At 37.9% G+C, this 26,201-nt stretch overlaps 1 protein-coding gene across 1 annotated transcript in view; it reads right to left on the reverse strand.

The window, feature by feature from the left end:
* LOC121330000 (gephyrin-like) overlaps window positions 1-26,201 on the reverse strand; it is a 287,319-nt gene that overhangs the window by 153,151 nt on the left and 107,967 nt on the right. Inside the window, exons 3-4 of the mRNA XM_041276184.1 lie at window positions 5,994-6,051; window positions 1,793-1,885 (exon numbers count right to left, since the gene is read on the reverse strand). Of these exons, the coding sequence (XP_041132118.1) occupies window positions 1,793-1,885; window positions 5,994-6,051 (151 nt within the window). The remainder of the gene's footprint in view (window positions 1-1,792; window positions 1,886-5,993; window positions 6,052-26,201) is intronic.

Here is a 26,201-nt window from a genome sequence, read left to right on the forward strand (position 1 = left end):
AGTGCAAAATAAACACAATGACCAGTGATACACTTTATATAGTTCATTGTCTGTGTGTCAATAAATGTATATGTTTCAGCAATCAAATAATAAGTAAGCCCTGGATCTGGCTTTGTATATGTTGGTGTGAAAGTCTGTTAAGAATGTCTGATATTTTCAAGCACCAATGACATTTGACTTTAAGACAGAGTCTTTTCTTCTTAAACTTCAACAATTATGCTGCAGACTTGTTTTAATGTTTTGATTTGACATTTCTGTTAAAAACTAGGTTAACCTAGTACAACATACAGCACCCTATTAATAAGCACCCAAATACCCATAAAAAACAAAGTGTTTACTGTTAAATAAATGAAAACTTTGGCTTTAATTAATCAATCAATTTATCAACTGTTCAATTCATTTTTCTGATTAGTAGTAATAATAGTGAACTAATAATCAATAAATAAAATGAATAGATGGACGGCTGCTCAGCCGATCGATTCATTAAAGCCAGTTTAGTTTCTGTATCAGAAGATCTGCAGCATTACTGACATGCAGGGGGTGTGATGAAGAGCACAGCGGACAAGAGTCCTGCAAGCTTTTTTTTTTTATTGAACAGACATATGGCACACATACTTAAGAACCTCCCAAATCATTTAACAGTCTATTTAATGTATCCAGTGTTCAATACTCTGTGACCCCCTAATTGGGTGATAAACAGGTAATTTTACAAGATATGCCAAAAGCAGGCAGGGAGTTTTGACGATTAATTTAGCCTTATAAAAGTGTCTGCCTGATTCAACAGGCAGTTCTCTTGAAATGGCAGGTGCTAATGAGATGTTAATCTTATCACTGTAGAGCCCAACTGCTGTAATGTACAGAACTCAAGGTGTTTCAGAGCTTTTTGACATGGCAAGATATAGTCTGTTTTGGGGGGGGGGGGTTTGTAAGTCAATTTTAGATCCTGCTGTTTGCAAGGCAAGTACAAAAATGACCATGAAATATGCAATATTACCTGGGTACCACAATGCTTTGTTTAAATGTGCTAATCAAGGCTTGGTTAGGTTAGAAGATTAAAACTGCTGCTTCCTGATAGCAAACTCCTACCAACAGTTTAAAGTGACCAGAACATGTGACCTACAGCACAGGAAGTGATTAGGTACCAGGAAGAACCAGTTTCACACTGTATGGCTGATTCCAGAGATCCTGATTACTTCTAGTCTGGGACTACCTAATGTTACTTTAGATAGCGCTGCGTTTGGAAAAACTGCAGGATCCTGAAAACAACCAGTAAAGAACCAGAAGTTTTTTAAAGTTAAAAACAGATAATACATGTGACAACAAATTCAATTCATTTTCATTCACATGAAAGGCACGACAAACCTTTGTCACTGAATTAAAGTTTCTTTTAGTATTTCTAAAAACAAACGTGAAAAAAAATCTGCAATAGCACCTGATTTGCCAGTGCCATCATAAACAACAGAATGATCCAAACAAACCCAAACTTGAAAGCATCTACAAAAAAATTCAAGGAGCCAAGCAACAACTGTACAAGACTGGAAAAGTTCTGTTGTAACCTTAGAAATAGCACATGGAGTCTGAGACCTAAACATGTACCGATCTACTTTACAGAAGTAGATTTAGACACTTTTGGAGAAGGCCTAACATACACTACCCTTGTTCAGCTGAACACTTTATACAGTGCAGATGGATTAACAATATCACAATTCCATTTTTAAAAAAAAATTTTACTCAGGCATTTGTCTGGAAATCTTGGCCTGCCCAGATGAATAAACCGAAAGCTTTCTCTCACCTCTGGCGTGACATCTCGCGGCGCAAACCCTGTCCCCCCAGTAGTTAGGATCAGATTCAGCTCCTTCTCATCACACCAGTCCACCAGGGTTTCCTGAAAGCAAACACGATTACCAAGAGAGGATGAGAAGACAACAAGCAGCTCCAGCCTTCCCTAGATCAAAACAAGCTCCGGGACTGGCAGCCACTGAACTGCAATGAAGTAGAAACGCTGCTGGGGATTTCAAATACAAACAACATGCTAAACGATGACTGTTAGTCAAATACACACTGTGCCCCAAGTACTCACACACTACAGGTGTCAGGGTTGTTAAAAGAGGTCACCATGACCTGTCTCCACAGCCTGTGGGATATATTAAATGGTTTCATCCAAACCGGACTGGTTTCCAAGATATAGCCTTCAAATGGCCCCATTAATATTTTGCCCACAAAATAGACTAAATAGCACCTGCAGTTCAATTTTCTGTCCACCAAATGTCTTTATTAAATTGACATGAATCTGCAGACAATAAATAAATAAATTACATTTTACATATACTGCATTCACTGTAGCAACATTATTATTTCACCGAGTTATACAGTACATAATACACATTTAGGTTAAGAGACATAATCCAATATTTGTTTTACATGTGAGTAAATGCACTCCAAATTCTCTCTCTATATTAAAACATTAATATTTTATGATAGGCCTGAGCAATTTGACTGCATGAATTTACATTAATTTAGTTGCCACACAGTACAGGTCCCAGCTTGGCACAGTAAACGAGAGAAAACTTGCTTTAAAGATGCTGTTTTGCACCCTATTTTTACCTGCTGCATAATATACCATGTGCAGACAGTCTTGTATCGTTTAAGAGGACAGCTGCTCAACCTGAACAAATCTAATCAAATACTCTAATGCAGTGCAGCATCAAAATGTCATCCATAGCTATGAAACACTCGATAGACCTACATTAAGAAATAATCAAAGAAACTGAATAAGTTCAATGACAAACGTGTCATCATTACACATATTCAGTTTCTTTTAGTATTACTATCTTCAATTAAATCATTTAAATAATGACATCAACTATTCCTAACATTGTTAACGTAACGCATGGAGTCTGAATACAACCAATACTACAGTATGTTAACACAAAAAACAAGGATTAGAAAACACTTTTTCTTGAATTTTTTTGTTCCATTTAGTTTTTTTGTAATCAATAAACTGCTAATCTAATCTTAAATCCTAGCTGCATGACAGGAATATTTTTTAATAACAAAGATCATGCAATTGATTTGCAAGGATGCAAAACAAAAGGTTTTTATTTATACTGAAAGCATACCATTTCTTCCTGGCAGCAAATTTTCACAGGGAAGCAAATACTGTGTTCATATATTCAATATTAATAAAGACTTTTTTTTTTTATTATCATGGAATTGCACTCTGTTAAATTGTCATTTTTATTATTTACTTTTTATTGAACTATCTTTCTTTCCGTGTGTTTTTTTTAGTAAAGGACTTTGAGGTGTCTTTGACTGTGAAAGATGTTACATGTTATTAAATATGTTTCAACAAAACACTTTGAAAATATACCGTGTTGGTTATTAATTAGTGTTTAAGATAATTAGCATTTTTTGAAAATATTAAGAAAATGAACACCTTCTTGGGAAAATGAATATGACTAGTCTAACACCACATGTATCTCCCATACAGCTGTAGTGGCTTCTGCAGTTCATGGCAAGATCAATATATCATTAACAGCAAATCCAGGCAAATCATTTTCTCATCTAAGCCCTTGTATTGCAAAGAAATATGCTAAAACTATTGAGAAAAACTATGATGGATTTTGTAGCTATTTAACCGAATCTCACAATCCTGGCAGCATCAGAAATGTTACTGACCACAAAAAACTGTTGCTAGTTGGGCATCAATAGACAAATCTATAAATAATGCTGGGACGGGCATTTCATTATTGGAATCCATTTCTCTCAAAGGTCTCACTTACCAAAAAAATACGAGTGAATTAAGATAAAGGAGCTGATGACCCCTCATTGAACTATGAGAAAAGTGCTGTAAATAACAGTTGATTTTAAGAATTACTCATGCATTCAACTCAAAACTCAGCTGATTCAGATGATTCTCAGAGCTTGCAATTTTAAAAGTACTGAAACATGAAACGCAAGGTTATTATGAATTATACTTTCACTTCAGAGTAGTTGTAAAAATTCTGCAAGTTTCTTAATGGAATTTTAAATGAGTGTGTTTAGCATATAGTAGATCGGGACTGTGGGGGTTCAATTCTGCCTGTTTCCAAAGGTCAAGCTAGTAAGGGCAACTAATACCAATGCAGTTGTCATGTACCCCTGGGGCAGGTGTGCAACTAGTAAGATGTCAAATGAAAAGGTCAAGCTGGCAAAATAGGTTATGCTTGCAACTTTTACCTGCCTTTAAATAGCCTTAGTTTAGCCTCTCTCAATAAATAAATAAATCTTAAAGCAGCTCCCCTTATTTATTGCACTGTGATATCTGTATACAGAGAACTGTCCAAAATAATTTCACATATACAAAAACTGACACGTTAGCATAAAGGGTTCAGCCATATCTACAAACAGCCAATTGGTGAGACTTGGCTCCCTAGTTTTACTGCAGTAAGAACTAGTAGGAAGACATATACAAAAAGTCAAGACCAAGTTTGCCCTAATTGTGTCTTGTTTAACCGAGCCATTTTTACATTATTACATATTTACAGAGTTGACCATTTTCTGTTGCTTTACAGCCCTTGGTGTCATTTCAATGGCCTGTGGCCTTGTGTCTCACAACACACCCAGGCATGCGCAAGATAAGTCTTACCACACATCCTGCCATGGGTTACTGCTTACATAATTAATCAGTAAATCAATATGACGCCATTTCTCTCTAATTACAATTAATAACACCACAATAACTATTTCATTATTTTGTATTGCTGAATTTACAGGTGCAGTATTTGTCTGGACCTTTTGATAATTTCAAGGTGACTAAATGCAACAGCAACTCAGGGACACAGGTCACCGGGGCTCCATTAACACTGCAAAACACAACCACACCCAAACAATTAGGGAAGGCATACTTTTGGGTTCAGCTGTGTGAAGTTGGTTAAAGTACGGCATCATTTATTCTGTAAAGCTAGTAAAGACAGACCCTAATGTATCAAATCGGCAGTTGACAGCTGCGTTTAGGCTTCAAACACGGTGAAGTCATAAGCTTAATCAGGTAATTCATGGGAATCAAGGGCGAGAAGCAGGGAGCATGTGTTTCGGCCTCCCGCTGAAGGAGCTTAGTGGCAGCTCGGGGCCCAGGGGACTCACTGATTTATTAGGAGGAACTGGCTCAGGAGCTCCATTAAATGAAATCTTAAACAATGTTTTCTTCGCTGCGGAAAAACCCTTTATACCTATTTTATTTAAAGTAGGTCAAAAATGTGATTAATGTACTGCAGCTAACGTTTTCTTTTTTTTATTACCAAATATAACCTCTACAGTAGGAAGAAAAACACAAGGCAAATAACCCAAGGGTGTTGTTTAGTGGAGTGTAGTTAATGCTGCAGTGTCCCCCAGTCATGTTCAGTTTTACACTCAAATACAATAACATGGGAGTCTCTAATGTTCCACCTGCACATTCTGCCACAATTAGTGTTCTGAATGGTGTTTTTTTTTTTTTTTTTGGTTAGGTATGCAAGTTCTCCCCTAAGAAAAGACTGAAGCTGTTTTTTATGCTCAGTATGACTTCATATTGAAGCACAGAGTGTTTATATGTATTTTTTAAATTGTTTATATTGTTTTTTTTTTTTTTTTTTTTTTTTTTTACTAGATTTGGCACATTTCCAATTACAATATAATATTTATTTTTGTAGTTTATGTTTGCGTTTGTGGCATTTACTGTTGATAGCACTTATAAATAAAAAAATATTTAAAAAAGACAAAGCTTATTCAATTTTGAGCTGTAAATAATAAATTAAATAGGTTCTGTTATTTCTTTTTTAAATGATAAGTTAACCGCAGTCATCTATGTGCTGTGCATTTGCAACCCTCCTGTGTGAGCTCAATTACTGCTGCTGAAGGAGCATTAAAGTAAGGAGCTGTATTAGCTTAACTGTTTTAGAACAATGGATATTGAAATCTAACGGTAACTGTCTGAATAATGTATAATTCATTATACATGCATACTGTTTCATTACCTTAATTTCATCTATTTCATCTGGCACGATTTTGTAGGCCGATATGATTCCTCCCAGCCTAAAAAAAAAAAAAAAAATTACATTACTATCACTGTTGACTAGAATGTACACGACACAGATGAGCTGCAATGAGTTACAGGTAAAGACACAACAACATTAAAAAGACATATGGTTAAAATGAGAAGAAAAGAAATTCACGGTTATCTAGGGTTGCCAGCTGTCCAGTTTTGGACCGGACATCCAGATTTAAGGGAATTTGTACTGTGTACAGTCAGAACTACTGACCGGACAGCAAAAGTCTGGTTCTTGAGAAACTTGCTTATTGACGGTTCATTGCCGTTTGGGTATTTCCGTTCTTCCTGAGTCCACTGTGAACATTTTTTTGTTTGTTTTTATTATTGGTATGTTAAGTTTGAGAACTTTGTTCGCATTGCTGGTTTTGTTTTGTTTTGAAAAAATGCAAAGCTGGCAACTGTACGGTTCTCACTGATTTCACAATTTCTGTGAAATTTACCCTATGCTATGTAATATGTAGTTCCTCATGAAAATTCTCATTTCTGAAAAAACAGTGTCAATATACATATTTTTTATCACTTAAAATATATACAGAAAATATTTTCTTATTGACTTACTGCCTGTTACACTGCATTTAGGAACATGGCAGTCAGTTTAGTTTGCTTCTGGTAAATGATTAAACACAATATACAGCGCTGCATTTCTGCAATTGTGGTTAACTTGCCCAGGAGTGAGGCCTGTCTGGATCAATGGGTAAGGCAGAGAACAGTAGTCATGGATTTGATGTTGAAATGTTTCCCACAGCTGCATAACAGCAAGGAATATGACAAGTCTGACTCATGAGCTTTGAATCAATCAAAGATTATACCAGTAAAGTGGATGGTCGCCTTATCATTTGTGAAATATAGCAATCTAAATTGTCTCTGATTGGCTAATGATGGTAACAAAACTTATAATCTGTATAGCTGACCCTCTGTCGTATGGTACAAGAGTACTTTGGGTGGGCAAAAGCTTGTGTTTCTAACATGAGTGGCAGGGTCAGCAATGCAAATTATAAATCATTGTCAGCTGAAAGAAGAGCAGGGCATATTTGGCTTTCGTAAAGCTGCTGCCAGGTATTCTAATAAAATAAATGACACTTAAACGACGTGACGAATTCAAGAAATGAAAGCTATTAGTTGTTCATATTGACCGATTCTTATTGGAATTAGCAATGCAGTACATGTTCACCATAATCACGATCAGTGTCCCCTCCGAATCAACTTCTGATAGGAATGAACTGGTGCTTCATGCTACATGACATAAAGCATCCCAGATCAAATGGAAACAAATTAAAGGAATATTCCCAGATTAAACTGTAGCAATATAATCATACCGGCGAGATAATTAGACAGATCTAATCTTGTACTGGAGATGTTTAAAGCACTGTGTCAATAATCAACACCAACGATAACAATAGTTTTTTTTAACCTGTTGCCATTCATTTAAAGTGACTGTAACTAAAAAAAAACAAAATCATAAAATCGTTGTTTTGTACTTTTCTATTAGCTACAGAGGTCTAAAATGTGCAGTTTTGAATGCAAGCACTTACAGCAAACACAATTTTCTATTTTCAGACATATATATTGTACTACTTTAGGGTAAAGCAAGTTATCATGCCTTACTCACAGGAAATCTGGTATACTTGCACTTCTAGGTCATAGCATGTTACTGGCTGAAACCATGTCAGTCAATAGTCAAAGCCTCTGGTTAATTAATGAGATGAAAGAAGATGTTGCAGGGGTGGGAACAGAAAGTATACTATCTGAAAACATGCTTTTTAAACAGAACTCTTCAACCTAGTGGCATGTTTACTATAACATGGTTACTACAAGGTGTTTACTACACTGTGCTTACTACATGTTTACTATAACATCTTGCTACAACATGCTTACTACAACATGCACATTTAAGATCTGTATGAAGGTAAGATTTATGGAATGGTTTTGTTAGTCAGTTTAAACTGTAATTCTTAACTTCTGTTCTGTTCTTGTGCAGTCACACAGCCCGGTTTAGGAGACTCACAGCCTATTTCATATATGCTCCCACACACTGAACAAACGACAGCTATATGAAATTGAAATGCATCTTGGATGTTTTTACAAGCCGGTTTCCATGGTAACCACCAAAATGTGGGTCCTAATTTTATTAAATTACTAATAACGTTGCTGTTTTTTGACATTTAGATAAAATTACAGTATTACATTTAAGCAGTGTCTATGTACAAATCAAATATACATGAATTAGTGAAAGGGTCTCATCTCCCATGGTTTAAGGTGCCAGAAAGCAAGCATTCTATCAAATTATAAGTGTTTCCTTTCAGCAAACACTAAAGTAGTTAGTCTTATAACAATTACAGCAGTGATTTTGTCAGGAGCATCTCTGGAACTTTTCAAACTACCCTTTCAAAAGTGTTTCACCTATATGATTTTAGGAGCTTTCACTGGTATTTCTAGAGAATTAACAAGCTGTGCAGTAACCAATAAGTTGTCTTGTTAAAATTTGCAACTTGCCTTCAGGCTTATAACATTCAGTAAACGAAATATATTTGCCTATTAAACCCCTTATTGTAGTTGTATAGAAGCGAACAACTACATTTCATAAATCTAACCTGTCATGCACTTTCATACGTTATATAGGTCTCAAACTTGCAGTCTTGAAACAAAACAAGAGTTTGCAATGACATGTGGTTCTTTAAACCATGTCTGTGTAGGTAATGGAAGTACAAGCAATAATTCCAATAAACATAAACCCAGAAAACATGTGAGTCATACAGCAACAGACCAGCAACAAGACAAGAGTGCCAATAAGATTTTAATGATGTAATCCTCAGTGAGTTTGACTACAGAATACCGTATCCTCACGGCTGCCTAATGAACCTGATCATCAGCAGAACATTTTATTATTTTGGACCACCAAGACAAGCTTTTTTTTTAAAACGTAACATCTGTCTGAAGAAAGCCGCTTCCTGCTAATTAGCACAACGATCCATAAGACGAGTGCTGTGTACACAATGACCGCAAACTAGTGCCATTTGACATCTGACAACTTTTGCTGTGCGGCAGTTCCAAAAGCTTTCAGTACTTGACACAATCTGCTTTCGATTTCCAGATTGAAGATTAAGCACACAGTTATCTATCTTGCAAACCCATTACATTGTACTTGACAAGGCTGAATAGTCCACTTTGCTGACATTCGTATGAGTGATCTGCACTGATCTCAATAAAAATGTACAGTCCCTACAGCGCGGTATTGTTAATTAGAAAAGGTGCAGAATAAAAAGACAGTGTTATGAAAACACAGAGATATTACCAGATACATGAATATACATACAGGAAATACATACAGGAAAGAGTGGCTTTAATGATCCAAGCCCAGAGCCATGGATGGTGTATTATAATACTTTAAGCAGTTTTTAAAGCGTTCCAGTGCAGAAGAAACGCATTAATTTACCTTTGCTATAAGAATATTTGAGATATTGCCAGAACAGTACGCTGTACAAATAGTATGCACTGACCTTCTAGGACATTCCTGAAAATGAGCTGGACTCCTCAATGTTCACAATAAATCAATACAAATACATAAGTTACTAAGGGAAGACAACACGTGCATGTGCTATAAATGTGAAATATGAGATGGGAAATTATTTTTAAATTATTTTTTTAAAATTTAGTAGTCGCCAATTGATTTTAACCCCATTTTTCTCCCAATTTGAAATGGTCAGTTATTTTAGGCTGAGCTCACCACTACCACAGCCGTGCTGATGAACACACACTGTCCTCCGAAGCATGTGCCGCTAGCCAACCTCTTCCTTTCACTCTGCAAGCCCACCATTCAGACACCTGAGAGCTACAGTATTGAAGGACAATGCAGCTCTGGGCAGCTTACAGGCTGGGGAAAAATTCTTGAGAGACACTCAGTACATTTATATGACATAGCCTTTTCTGAAAACTAATGTTTTCGGAAAACTGCTTTTCTTAAAACATCACTTTTCTGTGTTTACATGATTAACGACAAAAAATCTAATCTAAACTGTAAACATGGATTAAAGTTTTCGGAAAATGCAGGATATTTTCGCATGCAAAGTACTGTAGTAACCTAAGTACAATTTGAAGACTGGACATTTCTACGATAGAGCGGAGACCAATCCAATATAGTGCTTTATCAAAGTGTCAGGTATTAAATTCAAAGATTACTATCCTATAGATCTATTCAGATTCCCCACAATGTGTAATCAGCCTTTCCAACAGCTCATCCTGTTCTATATTACCAGTTTCTTTTGCATACATTATTTTAAATTATCATGTCATTTTAAAGCTGGAAAATATTTGCTGATTCAGTATGGGTGATTAACAAATACATATAGCCTTTAACAAATGCATTACTTTATCCCTAACTAGACAAATGGATGCATGCAGACTGACTACAGATTATTATTATTTTTCCTGTTTTCTAAAACCAAGTGCAGGAATGAAGGTCAAAGTTTGCATATGTGCAGTATGCTATCAGAATAAGTTTTCTGAAAAGTGTGTTTACATGTGTAACAGGGGAGACCTGGACTGGCCGTCTGATTTATGCATGGTGCTGCAGGAAGAGGGCGGCAACCCCGTAGGATCTGCCTGTCAGTCATCAGTGACACAGAGAGGTGGGGAAGAGGGTGTGTGGACTTTCTCTCTATCCGAGTGGCTGGGAGGCGGGCTTTGGGGGGGGATTGTTGGACATATAAATGAATACTTTGTTGTTTCTTCAGATCTGCCCCTCTAGACAAAAAACGAGCTAGAGGAAGTGCTGCTCGGCAAGTCCATGGATGGACAGAGAAAGGAAAGCACAATAAACCAAAAGAGAAGAAGTGAAATAAATAGAGAGAGAGAGAGAGCAGGCGACCCTTGGGCAGACCCCAATACTGTGCAGATATAGCTCAGGAACGGCAAAGTGTCGGACGGAGACCCGTGTCATACGAGTAGAGAGGACTGGGGGAAAAGCTGCAGTGCAGCACCTTTATTTTGTAGTTTTCCATTACTGTGTTTTATTTTCCCTTTTTGTTTTGCCTTTTCGTTTTCATTATTCTCTGAGCACCTGCGAGTGCGCCCGCAACTCGCTGTGTACTCTGCCGTGGTACTCCGGAGGTCCTGGATACCGTAGTTGGTAGCCAGGCCACAGACAACAGCGTCCTCTGCAGGCTAAAAGAAATCATTAAAAAAATGATGGAATACAAATAAAACTGAGCACCTGTGCAGTGTTTCTCAAACTCCTGTGTTTCTCCTGTGTCAGTGATTACCCACACCTTACCACAAGATGATATACATTTTGTTAGTTTTCAGAACTTAATCGGAAATTTCTAGGTGCTGTTTTCCGAAAACTGACTTTCGGAATATTCCAATACATTTCCGAAAACTCAGCACTGTTTCTGAGATCTATGCAAGGAAAGCTTTTCTGAGGAATTCTTCTTTTGCAAAGTTGCCACTGGAGTTATTCTTCAGCAAGGAAAGCTCATGAATATTGTGCATGTGATGCTTCGGGACACATGGTGGAAAACACCCCAGAAAAGAAACTACTTCTTATGATGAATTAGCTTTATATCTGCCCCTTGGATTAACCTACAAGATTACACCTGGCTCTGCATCCAGATAGGTGTAGAGTGATCACAGCCTCTGAGATTTCATTTGAAAAGGTTAAGAATAGACAGGATTGTTTACAGTCTTTGAGCAGTAAAAAGCACAATTGATAATTTAAATTCGAGTACATGTACATAAAACATTAACCACAAGGCACCACATATAGCTTCCTTAATCCTTTCCATTTGAAGGAAATTATTTTAATTAGGTAAACCTTACTTTTAAGGTCAATCTTTGTGAACATACTGTGGTCTATTTAACTGACCTAAAACGGTCTAAATACAGCCAGTTTTTAATAATTAAAAAAGGGACAATGTTATATAGGGGTGTGCAGTTTATACCGGCCGATGCCCAGGACAACACGTTTTGCAGTTAGATTTTTCCCCGTCGGACAAGTAGTTCGTATTTATTTATTTTTCCCAGGTTCGTTCTGTTGCTAGAAAGAAACTCTGGGTAGAGCCACACAAGTTTCTGAAAAGTGAATTGAGGAAGTCTAACACCTAAACACAAACATTTAAAAAAGTGATTTCGTCCCACACCTATCACTTCTAATTGGCTAGCTTTGGGAAAAGCTAATCTTCTATTGGTTACAAAGAAACTCAGAAATGGCTGCTTTCTTGATGCATAAACCTGACATTTAAATGCAGCAATCTAATAAAGTAACAACAACAAAAAACACCACAGTAGTCGCTAAGGTATTAGAGGGTTAGAATAAATCATTTTCTGTAATTTATAAAATGTTTAGAAGCATTTCAAGACAAACTTTCCATGGCAAAAGATGTAATGATTTTTTTCTTTCAATTTTAGTGTTTTTATTTACATATTCTTTAGATTTAAATGCTATATTAAAAAAAAATATATATATTTTTTTTTAGTAGAGTTGAACAGTAGCGATATTAGTTATTTACTGGACATGCACAGTCCATCGATTTGTGAAACTATTAAAACATTAAGATTGTCAAATATATGTACAATGATAGAAACCAAATGCTTATATATGAAATTATCTGTGTAAAATTTGATTATTATTATTAATGGCAATGTGTTTTGTATGAATTCATTTATGCATTGATTTTTCAGTGAGGGCAGTGCAGGGAAAGAAAGCTGCCCCCCCGCCCCCCCCAAATAAAAACAAAAAACCCATCAGGGTATGAAACCAGGATCACCCTGGTAAACAAAAGAAAAAACATATTTTGTCTTTGTAGAGTTTGATGGAGCCTACAGTAAATGTTGCTTGCATTTTGGTAAAAAAATAAATTTAAAAAAATGTACAAAATGCAGAGAAACTTGACAGGCTATACACAAGTCCTTTACAAATCTGGGGTTCAGCAGTTACAAAACAAAGAACGTCAAAAAAAATCAAAATTCCACAAAGCAGCAGTAATAGTTGGCAATGATTTTGTGTCTGTGATGCAACAAACTAAAACATTTGTACATCAGGAGTTGGTTTCAGCTTATACTTAAGAGAAAGAGTGGAACAAAACAGGCAGAAGCTATTTTTATATTTGAATAACTCACAAGTATTGCGTATTATAGTTGTACTCTTAGTATGCTACTTAAATTTACTAGCAAATGTGTTGCAAACTGCATTGAAAGGAACATTTCCTTAAAATAAGTTTTAAATTTGTTGAGGTGAGGTGGGTCACAGGAAATCTTTTGTGTATCTTGAAAAATTTAGTGAACCAGTCAAGCTGCAAGCTAGATCCACCCCTGTTAATCACTAACCTACAAGTTATATTCTACTTTTTTGTGTGTGTTTTGTGTAACAGGGAGGGGGCAAGTAGATTTTTAAGAAGGACGAGTCGATTTTTCTAGCATTTTGTCCCTTGAAGAACAAGTTTTTTTTTTTTAAAATTGAACACCTGTTATATAAATACAGCCTGTATTTCCAGCCACAATACCAAGTGCACTTTCTTCCTGTGTTCCAGGTGTCAGGACTCCACCTCAGCCTACTGTAACTCTACTGTGCTGCACACAGGAAACAACGAGGAGTCTGGACAGAACCTCTTATCTGTAACACAGGAAGTAAAAAATTCCTTCACAAATCTTTATTTTTATACAGTGCCTTTCATAGCAGACCACCATCACGAAACACTTTACAAAATGCAGTAACAAGAAGAAAATTCATAATACTTCAAATGCCTAGATGCATAATAAATGAAACAGTTTAAACAAACACAGCAGCTAATAGCTGATATCAGGCAAAGAGCATGGAAAGCAAGAGAGAACAGGTGGGTCTTAAGAGTTGATTTAAAGCGAGCGACGGTGGGAGCATAATGCAACAAAGCTGGGAGAGAATTCCAAAGTCGGAGCCATGAAGCTAAATGAGCGTTGTCCAAGTGTGGTGCACTTTTGCTTGGGGATAACAAGCAGTCCAGAATCAGAGGAGCAAAGCAGGAACATGGTGATAGTATGTTCTTCACTTTTCATTTAATAGGGGATATATATACAACAGTGGTGGTTCTCCAATCCATGTCAGGGTTATAAACATACCACAGAACAGTACTCACTGTCGGATCTGTCAACACCTAACTGAATATCTTTCTAGATTAATGTGTTAATTTCCACATTGCTAACTTTATTTCCTATGCAAAAGGTCTTGTTTCCTGATGCAAACTGTTTCGGTAAATAAACAGAGCATCGGAAGCTTACACAAACTGTTTGGTTGTGACTTTATTTGTGTGATGGATTGAGCTGTGGTGGAAGGTACTGCAGGATAAACAGGTTTCAAAGCCCAAGTTAAATAAAGACTGGAAAACGGTAGGAGCAGTAGCAATAAGGGAGAAAGTACTGCAGATGGGCTAATGAGAGGAAGACTTTCAGAGTCATGGATATTGGGTATTTAAAGCTAAACCTACAAACAGTTATCTGCATGCATTGGAAATGCTCATTAAAGCTTGAACATATTCTGCAGCAACGCTGAAGCTTTTATATTTGGCTGCAATGTATCAATGGATTAAAGGCTTTGCTTCCACAGTAAATGTTTTCCTATGGATTTTAATCAGCCGATTAGTCTTGAAAGTCAAGCAAGATTATGTCATGAATTCTAAGAGAAAATAATAATTTCCAGGCCAGCAAATCCTTTGGAAGAAGTAATTTTTGAATTTTTTAAAATGTTTTGGTAATCATCATTTTTATTGTTTTACATATATACTTTGAATGGAACATTTTCAAATAAATATACGGCACTGCACCCAGAGCAATGGTATCTTTATATCAATAGCTTACATTTACCAGGAGTGAATCCTATCTTGAACTTGAACTGGCTGGAGTGGCACAAGAAAATAAGTAACAAGTAATCTAGCCTATACCGCTTCTAGGTTTGTGGTTGCTGTACTCTAAACACCCAGACTACTCCACACCTCTTCAAACACCTGCAGTCGGTTTTGTATTTTGTATATCAGTCTTTCATAGGATGCTGTCTCAGCTAAGGTAGAATTGGGGTTTGAAGGGGTTTCCAGTGGTGCAGAACAACTCGTAGCTGTTGCAACTGAGAAGTTATTTTTTAATCTTCGGTGCTTCAAAATCAACAGAAAATAAAATCGCTTGAAGATTTCTTTCAGAAGAAAGATCCATCAAATCCTTAGACTCTGAAGCAGCAGTGAGCAGTTTAACATGGTTCTAAACTGCAGACAAGCATCAATGCACGTAGGGTTCAAGACCACAAACTGTTAGTACAGAAGTTAAGCAGGACTTGTTTTAATATATACTTGGGTTACCAAATGATTCTAAACAAGAGTAATACGTTAGTTAAAACTGCTGTGATAAATAAAACCCATCTGTGACAAAAATACAATGATTCTTGTTTGCAAATCTCCCTCCCGACCAGTGAGGACGCTAAGCAGCGAGAACAGAGTTCTTTGGACGGGCTGGTCTGACAGTTCTTTCCCAGGGTCGGGAAATGGCCAGTCTGGAAGAAGACTACACTTCATTGCAAAAACCTATGGACCCGGAAGGGAAACAACGTGGCAACGGCAGATTGGAGAGGAGGTTGCACTCATTTACCAAGGGGTCATGCGTGACAGCATAAAAGGGGATGGAGAATTGTAATCTGCTCCTTCTCTTTGGTTTAAAGAGAGAACCGAGGACTGAGAACGAACCAGTGAAAAGGAAAAACAAAGCAAAATTAACATATCGTGAGTGTTGTGTGTTAATTTGTCTGTGTATTAAATTTGTCTTGTTTGTACACTAGGCGGCTAACAAGTTTCCGGAGCGGTCGCTAAGAGCCAGCACTAAAGGCGTAATATCACTGCACCATTGTCACTTAAAACTAAACTGTATCACCCACCAACAGCACTACTGCGCTCACACAAGACAGTGACAGTGTAAATAATATTGTGGGGTGGGTACGTGTGTTTTTTCATTATTGTTCGGGTATGCAAAACCTGTTATTGTTTACTGGTCACCAGACCTGGGATTACAAAAATAAAATACCCCTTTCCAAACCGGATTACAGTCTCTGTTTGTTTCATTCCTGCACTGCATCACATCTGCACCTGTATCCACTCAGATACCTTGTCACACCATCTCACTAAATCCTTTTGTGTTTTCTAAAGGAGAAGTACATTTCACTTAGAGAGGCATGACTGAACAAAAGAAAAGTCTGAGAATGAGAAAAAGCCCATTTGGCTCATAAAGGCCCTTGTTAGCATACCTTTCTCCCTTACTGGGGGAGAGGTCTAATTTAAAAGCACAGAATCTAATGTTTTGTAAATGTTTCCAGTGTTTCAGATCCTACTACTTACACCTGGAAGACTATGCCATGCATTTATAATGCTCTGTGTAAAAGGTACTTCCTACCTTCAGTTCTAAACGTGCTTTTATTCAACTTCCAAATATGCCCTCTTGTTCTGCTCCCTGTGCTAAATTTGAAGTATTGTCTTCAGTTAACTTTATCTGCAACATTTTATGATTTTATAGACTTCAATCAAGCCTCCTCTTTCCCTTCTTTATTTCTAGGCTGAAGAGATAATTATTTGAAATGGTCCTCGCAGTTCATGCCATTAAGTCCTGGGATCAGCCTTGTTTCCCTTCTCTATTCCTTCCCAAGTGCAATGTCTTCTTGGTAGCCTGGTTTCAGCTGCATCTAAAAACGCCATGGCATCTGCAACAGATGGGAACTTCACAGCAACATTGAATAGGTAATTGGAGTAACGTTTTAGTCTACTTAAAACAACAATTTTAAGCCACTGAGTATGTATTAGTACATAGATGGTCATGTTGGTTAATACTCATGTCGAAACTGTAAGTATATTCAGGTACACCAGAGTGTAACCAGTATCCTGTCCCCCTGCAACACTCTGCCCCTAGTGGATGTAAGAAACACCACATAAGTTCTATATTGTTCTATATAAAGTGAACCTAAACAACTAGACATTATAAACCCTGCCTGTAAGATAACACTGATACTTCATATGCTGCTCTTTAAAAGGTATTATTTTTCTGGTGTGATCACAACCCCACTATACTGTATAATCAATGCCAACACGATTAAAGATTTATTTTTAGAGCTGGCTCTTCTTTTCAAGATTGCCTGTTTAAAGTATTATCAGGTCATATCCACAAGTTTAACTCATTCAAGGATGCTGTTTCAACATCTGTTATAAGTTAATATGTGGTGTGTAGGGTGTCTCAGTGTTTAAGAGTTGTTTGGGTTTGGGTGTGAAATGATTTCTGTTATAACCCATGCACAAGTCATAAAATCACAAAAACAAAACTTATACTCAGAAGACAAAAGCAGTTTTTTTTTTTTTTTACTTTTAACTTGTGCTGTACATTTTATGCATGGGCTGACAGCTAATGCCTTGTTTCCTCTGCCTTTCCCAGGGATAGCTGAGCTGGCCGGTCTAGGCGAAGTGTAGTTAAAGAAGGCTGCAATCCAGTGTAATTTTGTCAGGAACTAGCAGTGCAGCAGTAAAAGGTCACGTTGTTATTATTTTTTATTTTTTTGTACTCAGTTTAAATTTTTTCATTTTAGTTTGACACTGAATAGCAGTGCGATCGCTCCCCTGCTGCCACAGTATTTCTGCGATTGTCAAACACTTTTAAATTTCTAACTGTGCCTGACAGCTGCTCTTGAATGTGTTTTACTGCCCACATGTTAAAGAGAGCTGGAATTCCCTCTGTCTCTGAAACTGGACCTGCACTCACGTTTACGCTCGAGGACGAGCTTTAAATAAACGTACTGCTCTTTGATAACACTCGGGTCAACCTGCTAAGGTAAGCAGCCTGCACTTAAATTAAAAATTAAAAAAAAGTAATTAAGTGATCCAAACTGTGTTGGGGCGTGTTGAATTGTGAGGTTGATGCACATGTAGTGTTAAATATATGGCTCCAGGCTGACAGGGTAGTATAAATTGGCAATCAATGTCTTAGAATGCCAGCCGTTCTAAGCGCCAGCCAGTCTAAGGGCCACAAGTCCAAGGGCAGTCTGAGCTGTGGCAGTCTGAGCTGTGGCAGTCCGAGCGGGGACCTTTTCCAAATCCCTCCCAATGGTTACTAGAGGCCTCATTACTACCTTGACACCTAACGTCTGGATCCCCTGGATAAAGTGGGTTCACTCCCAGAGTGAACAGTGGCAAGTACCTGCTGCACGTACCCTTATTAACCCCTTGCGGTCCTATGTCGGACCAGGTCCAACATTACAATTTTTCCTTTTCTGTCCGACTTCATCAAAAAGATGAAAACCACAGGTCTCTAGTAATTTTTTCTGCAGAAAAAGCCTTCTGATCTTCTCTGTCTAGCTTAAACCTGTCCCTCTATAAATGACATGCACTCTCTGCATCTAGCCACCCCAAAGGGTTATTCCCTCTTTGACAAACCTCGCCTCACTGGCAGAGGCAGGGGTACGGCTGTTATTGCTAATTCTGTGCTTGCTTCTTCAGTTCTTTCTTTGCCTGCCTTTTCTTCATTTGAGCATCTCGCCATCAAGCTACCCTCTCCCATGTCCCTCACCCTTGCTGTTATCTACCATCTACCTAACAACAACTTTCATTGCTGAGTTTTCAGAATTCCTCTCCCAGGTCTGCATTTCTAATGACAAAATCCTACTCCTACGTGACTTCCTCCCCCCTAGTGACCAACCTCAACATGATTCTAGACTGTCTTGGACTGTCAATGTCCCCACTCACACCCCGGATCTGCTCGTCACCAGGGGCCTTGATGTCTCCAATCTCTCTGTCTCAGATATCTCTCACTCTCTGACCATTTCTTAATCACTGCTAATATTAATCTCCCTGCTCCTTCCTCCGCTACCGTCAAGAAAGATCGAAACTGCCAATGGTACACCATCGAACTTCGACTGCTTAAATCTGCCTGCTGCAAGCTCGATCACAAAGGTCACCTGGACTAACGTTTCACAGAGATATCTGAACTGACCATCTCGCGAGCTACAGGCATGCGCTTGCCTCAGCCAGGGTTAAATACTTCTCTGAAATCATAACTATGGGACATGGTAAACCCAATGTTCTCTTGAAGACCATTGACCAAATCCTACATCCAGCCACCAACAGACCCATCTCCTGTTCATGCTCCTCTCTTACCTGTCATGATTTCTCCTCTTTCTTTCAAAAATATTCTACGCTCACCCACACACAAACCCAGTGTAGTACTTTGATACTCCTCTGGTTGCCCCACCTCCTGACCACCTTGATGCACCTCCTGTTGCCCCCCCCCCGCCTTCTCCTCCTCCTCCTCTCCATTGCTGATGTTTCCGGCTTACTGTTGAAATCAACTACTGCCATATGCCTCCCTGACCGACTAACCTTATCTTCTGTGCTTCTGATCTTGTTCCCTCCATTATGCATACTCTCAACTTGTCGCTGGACTCTGGCTTGGTTCCTGCTGCCCTTAAGCTTGCCCGAGTTACGCCGGTACTCAAAGAACCCTCCCTTGACCTGGCTGACTTAGTTAATTTCCGTCCCACTGCCAATCTCCCTTTTCACTCAAAAACTCTAGAAAGGGCTGTAGCCTGTCAGCTGATGAAACATCTCATGGACAACAATCTGCTTGAATCTCTACAGTCTGGTTTCCAGCCGCATCACAATACTGAAACTGCTCTGCTCCGATTGTGAATGATCTCCTGATCAATGCTGATGCTGGTGCTCCCTCTGTGCTTGTCCTCCTTGACCTAACAGCCGCTTTTGACACCATAGATCACGGCATTCTTCTTGACCGCCTTCAGAAATATGCTGGAATCTCTGGAAATTGTCTCTCCTGGATGTCCTCTTACCTATCCGGAAGTATGCAGTCTGTTTTCTATGCTGGGCGTAGTGGTGTTGCAAACCCAGTCACTTGTGGTGTCCCCCAAGGATCTGTTCTTGTGCCACTTCTCTTCAATATCTACATGCTTCCCTTGGGTCACCTCATCCGCCAACACAGCCTCATGTTTCACTCCTACGCTGACAACACCCAGCTCTACTTAAAACGTGACCCTGGAAGCCCCTCTGCCATGGTCTGGCTCTCAGCTTGCATTCAAGACATCGAGGCCTTGATGTCTGCCAATTTTCTATAGCTGAACACTAGCAAATCAGAACTCCTTCTAGTAGGATCTAAAACTCAACTTAAGAACCTCGGAAACTCTCTGCTGCTACCTTTCCCCACAGTATCAAAACAAGGACAACAACTCAGATAAGACAACCATTAAATGTATTTATCTAAATGCTAGAAGTATCAGAAACAAAATTTTAGAACTTGAAGCTACTGCACTAATAAGTAACTATGATGTGATAGGTGTTTTAGAAACTTGGTTGTCTGAGAGTGATGGGGACGAATATAATATTTGTCGGTATACACTGTATAGGAAAGACAGGCAGGACAGAAGAGGTGGACGGTAGCTGAATCAATATGGGTAAAAAAAAACGGACACAAATTCAAAGGGTATAATAATAGCAGCATGCTATAGACCGCCATATTCAGACGGTGAGCAAAATCTGTTATACAATGACATTAGAAATGCGTGTAGCAAAGTAGAAGCCATACTAATGGGGGATTTCAACTTCCCCCATATAAAATGGGAAAACCCATTTTTAAATAACTTTAGCACAACTGTGGCAGAAGTGTTAAAGGGACGAGGAGCTCTTAAAATAAACAAATCCCCTGGGCCGGATGAGAAAAAGAAAGTACTGATTAGAGGAAAAACCTCAGAATGGAGTGTGGTAACCAGCGGAGTACCACAGGGATCAGTATTAGGTCCTCTGCTATTCCTAATCTACATTAATGATTTCGATTCTGGTATAGTAAGAAAACTTGTTAAATTCGCAGATGACACAAAAATAGGAGGAGTGGCAAACACTGTTGCAGCAGCAAGTGTCATTCAAAATGATCTAGACAGACACATGGCAAATGACATTTAATAGAGAAAAGTGTAAGGTACTGCACGCAGAAAATAAAAATGTGCATTATAAATATCATATGGGAGATACTGAAATTGGAGAAGGAATCTATGAAAAAGACCTAGGAGTTTTTGTTGACTCAGAAATGTCTTCATCTACACAATGTGGGGAAGCTATAAAAAAGGCCAACAAGATGCTCAGATACATTATGAAAAGTGTTGAATTTAAATCAAGGAAAGTAATGTTAAAACTGTACAATGCATAAGTAAGACCTCATCTTGAATACTGCGTTCTGTTCTGGTCACCTCGCTATAAAAAAAAGATATTGCTGCTCTAGAAAGAGTGCAAAGAAGAGCGACCAGAATTATTCCAGGTTTAAAAGGCATGTCATACGCAGACAGGCTAAAAGAACTGAATCTGTTCAGTCTTGAACAAAGAAGACTACGCGGCGACAATGTTGACCCATGGGACTTTTTCAACCTGAAAAAAGAAACAAGGACCAGGGATCACAAATGGAGTTTAGACAAAGGGGCATTCAGAACAGAAAATAGGAGGCACTTTTTTATACAGAGTATTGTGAGGGTCTGGAATCAACTCCCCAGTAATGTTGTTGAAGCTGACACCCTGGGATCCTTCAAGAAGCTGCTTGATGAGATTCTGGGATCAATAAGCTACTAACAACCAAACAAGCAAGATGGACCGAATGGCCTCCTCTCGTTTGTAAACTTTCGTTCTTAAATCAAGTCAAGACCCACCTGTTCTCTCTTGCTTTCCATGCTCTTTAAGCCTGATATCTGCTATTAGCTGCTGTGTTGCTGCTACTACTTCATGTACTATGCTATTATCATGTATTATGCACTTTACACTGTATTTGATGTACTATTCATTGTTTTTCCTGTATATCATGTATTACTAATTTCTCTGTATTTGAAGTATTATGGATTTTCTTGTTATTACTGCATCTTGTAAAGCGCTTTGTGATGGTGGTCCACTATGAAAGGCTCTATATCAAATAAAGATTGTTTGATTGACTGATTGAAAGCTGGACTGCTTCTCTAACAAGAGAATGGTTGTGCTGTGGTCTTCCATGTGATGTTCATGTTAATGACTCCCTCCCCGAAGCAGCTGCCTCCCAGCTCTGGAGATGTGCGATGCTATCATTAAGCAGACCACCTTCCATAGCAGACCAAGAGTTTCATTAAGTTAGGTTACAACAAATGACTTACATATAAAAACCATTTTAGATAATAAACCCTTTCGCTGTTTACCACTTAGTAATTGCACTGTACTGTATGCAAATCTCTGTTTACTCTTTTGACTGCAGTTTAACAATGAAACAACAGATTATAGATTAACAATGAAATAACAGAGCTCTAATTCTTTATCAGTTCACTCTTGAAGGATGCACACAAGGCTCTCTGACTGTCATGCTTGGGACAAAATAATTACATTATATGTATCATGACAAAAACAACATTAATTACTGACAATGTTAGAGAATAAAAACTTAAATAATATGGAGATAATGTATTCATAGATACAAATACAAATCGCATTTGTTTATCATTCAAGAACCATTTGGAAGCCTACAATTTGCTGTCTAATGTGAAGATTAAAACTACATTTGAATACCAGACCCTTGGTTATGTCAATGACCAAGCCCATATCCTGTAATTAAGATTCAAAACTGTATTGTACTCATGCAAGCAATTATATGCTATACTAGTTCGGTGCTCCCCATTTATAACACTGTAGACCGGAGACAAACTTTAAAGACTGTGTTATTTGTGTTCTGTCTTATATCAAGAATGAAAGTCCTATTAAAAAAGTAGTCAAAATATAATAAAAATTATAATTAAAACAATACCCACACCTTACGTAAACAGTTGTAGCAACACATGGGAACATTCAACATTAAGTGCCCTTTAATGTCAACTGGATTAGAGTTCCACAAACAAGGATCACAATAGAAAAAGCGCCGGCTCCAGAGGATTAACCCTTTGCAGTCCATTTATTAAGCGCTTGTCATGCGCATCAGGTCCAATTTATTTTCACACGTGCTGTTATTTTACACGCGCTGTTTCAAAGTATTTTTCTTTCACAGTAAAACAGGTTTAAAAGGCACTGCTTATCAAAAGGACACTCATTACTGCATCTCCAGCCAAGCCCCACTCCTTGCTCACTATTTTTTCTCATACCTCTTCATAGTCGTGCATACTGATAAATTGTCTCCTAATCACTTGTTTTATCACCAAACACCTCAATAATGCGATCCAAGTCATTATTTTATTACTATAACATCTCAAAAAGCTCTGCAAATGTCCCTGATATTCTTTGAGCGCTGGATGCAGAAGCAGCTATCTTGTTTGCTTATGTCCATGTTATCTCTGTGGTGAGGGGCTCTGTGAATTGCTCAGATCCGCCCTTTTTTTTTTTTTTTTTTTTTTTGACTTCTCTCGACTCCTGTCAGTCTCACTCGGCTGTTGAAAGGTTTTCTTGGCTTTTTCCAGAGAAAAAATGACGAGACCTGTGCTTAATGTCTTTTTTTAGTAATCAGTACACAACACAGCATCCAATATTATAAAAAGCAATATTGATGGTAAGGCTGCCGAACACAACACTATACAGTATATTGGAAACTACCAAGAAACTAATTGGTTGCAGTTGCAAATTAGTATGTCGTGTTGTTTACTGAGTTTAAGAATGTAAGTGCACTTACACAGTGTGAGGCACAGTGAAGACCCGAAACGCTGTCTGTTTGTTTCTTTAACAATCCCATTGTACAAACCATAAATCTGAGCTGGCTTTGCAGAACTTTTAACTCTAGTTTAACTATTACTGTAAAGTTTAATTGCCCTTTACAAAATTACAAATGAGTCTGAGCAGCAATTAGGACCTATCTTTAGATTAATTATTCTCTGTATTTCCTCTTTTTTGGCAAAGGCAACTGTATTATCTGGGAATAATTAGGGGTCACTAATGGTGACGGAAACCGTTTACAGGTTTCCAAAGAGGAAGGCAATAAAGCAGACTGCAGGAATTGCTGTCAAACCTCATTTATTTTTCATTCAACTTTTGATGCTAAACTGTTTCTCTGGAGGTATGTCACCTGACCTCAGTGCTCACTGGTGCACGATGGTCCCATGACTATATGTCAATGTATGTTTCACAGCGGTGGCTTCTGCTGTCCTTTGCCAGGCACACGGTAGGGTCTGTAAGCCAATGACAGATACAGCTACCTTGGATTGATCCCGGTTTTACTGCTATGGTGCGGTTGGATTGTGCGAATCCATTTGAAATGTCTTTGATGAACTGTACAGTGTGTGGGTCTGTAATGGTTTGCAGATGAGCACATGCTCTACAAGGTGTGTCCTCTCTATCAGAAATTACAGTGCAGTAAGCTACCTCTTTAAGACTGCAACAACGATCTCGATACTGCAAGAAAGGATCAAGAAAGAACAGCAGCAGATTAACCCCCCAAAAAACACACCAGTTAAATGTATCCTGCTCTTCACTATTTTCTTGTACACAACATAAAAAATAACAATAATATTCACACTAACACTGCACTTTGACTTATTTTCAATAGGACTGATACTCCTGGAGCATTGTAGCCATTCTGTTTATATAATGTATGGTGAAAAGCATGTTTAATCATGCTGTTGTTGGATTTGAATGCATGTAAAGGTAGATTCCAAAATGAATGGACAGTGCAATGTCAGCAAAAGAAAAAGAAAACCATTAGAGATCACTAGGTGGCGCTGGCTCTTAACTATAATGACACTCTGGATGGTCTATCCTATGTTGCATGTCTATGGCAAGCAACTAGAAGAGTAGCTCCTGAACTCATAGTCAAAGTCCCTTAACACACTAAAAACACAGAGAGAAATATAGCATTTGTGTAATTTCAAATAAGAACCACAGATATATTGTTGCTATAGCTCTAAACAGGTAAGGAATTTCATTTGGATTACCACTCCACTTGAGTGTTTTTTCTTATTCAAATTTTTCTGTAGATAATACCATGGGTTATTTTCAAAGACTATAGTCTTTAATTAACTCAAAACATTTGAAAATAGGACCAAGCTGGTCTCTTAAGCACTCTCTCATGCCATTTCATTTTCACAGTTTAACATCAGTATTCATCTTTTTAATGATCAGGAGTTAATTAAAGACTGCTGCATTGTGGATAGCAGATCTAGTAGTTCTAGTTTGGGTGGCTTGCTCACTCTGTCAAGGTGTTCTCTATTTTGCACACAAACCTTAAAAGGTAACTTTTGTATACGGATGAACAGCACTGTGATTCATTACACTGGTTTGCCATCTTGAGATAATATTGTAATGAAGATGAAGTGACAGTGCGTGTATAATGCATCTGAATATGAAGGCTGTCTCTTTGCAAAATGTCACCTGGCCACTCAGAGCAGTGGAGGAGGGAAGGTCAGTGTGACACTTAAAAAGGCTCGGAGAGTAAGAAGGTAAAATCCTTATTTCAGGCTCTGGGGATCGAGGTGAATGGGAGGTGCAATTAGAATGCTTTCCTTGTGTAGCCAATTAGAGATTAACTCCCTTTACAATGCCTTATTGTGAAAGCAGAATACTTTAGGCCTCATGCACTAAACGGTGGTAAGTTACCTGAAATACTGTGTGGCAAAAAAAAGAAGGCATGACTGCTCTATTCACTGAGCTAATTATATGAACAAATAAAGCGCTCTAATGATTCATTTGCAAGTTGTCACAACGCGCGGAATTCAGCACGCAGAATTCAACACACGGATTTATGCATGAGGTTTCCACACACTGTATTATAGTGCGTGTGTGTGTGTGTAATATATATATATATATATATATATATATATATATATATATATATATATATATATATATATATATATATACACACACACACAGTGCCTTGCAAAAACTATTCAGACCCCTGACTAATTCTCTCATATTACTCGAATTACAAATGGTACATTGAAATTTCATTCTGTTTAATATTTTATTTTATTTTTAAACACTGAAACTCAGAATCAATTATTGTAAGATAACATTGGTTTTATGTTGGGAAATATTTTTAAGAAAAATAAAAAACTGAAATATCTTGCTTGCATAAGTATTCAACCCCTGTGCTGTAGCAGCTCCCAGTTTGCACCGATGAAAGAAATTGCCCTAACGAGGACACAATTACCTTACCATTGGCCTCC

The sequence above is a fragment of the Polyodon spathula genome, chromosome 17, assembly GCF_017654505.1.
Source record: "Polyodon spathula isolate WHYD16114869_AA chromosome 17, ASM1765450v1, whole genome shotgun sequence".
NCBI lineage: Eukaryota > Metazoa > Chordata > Actinopteri > Acipenseriformes > Polyodontidae > Polyodon > Polyodon spathula.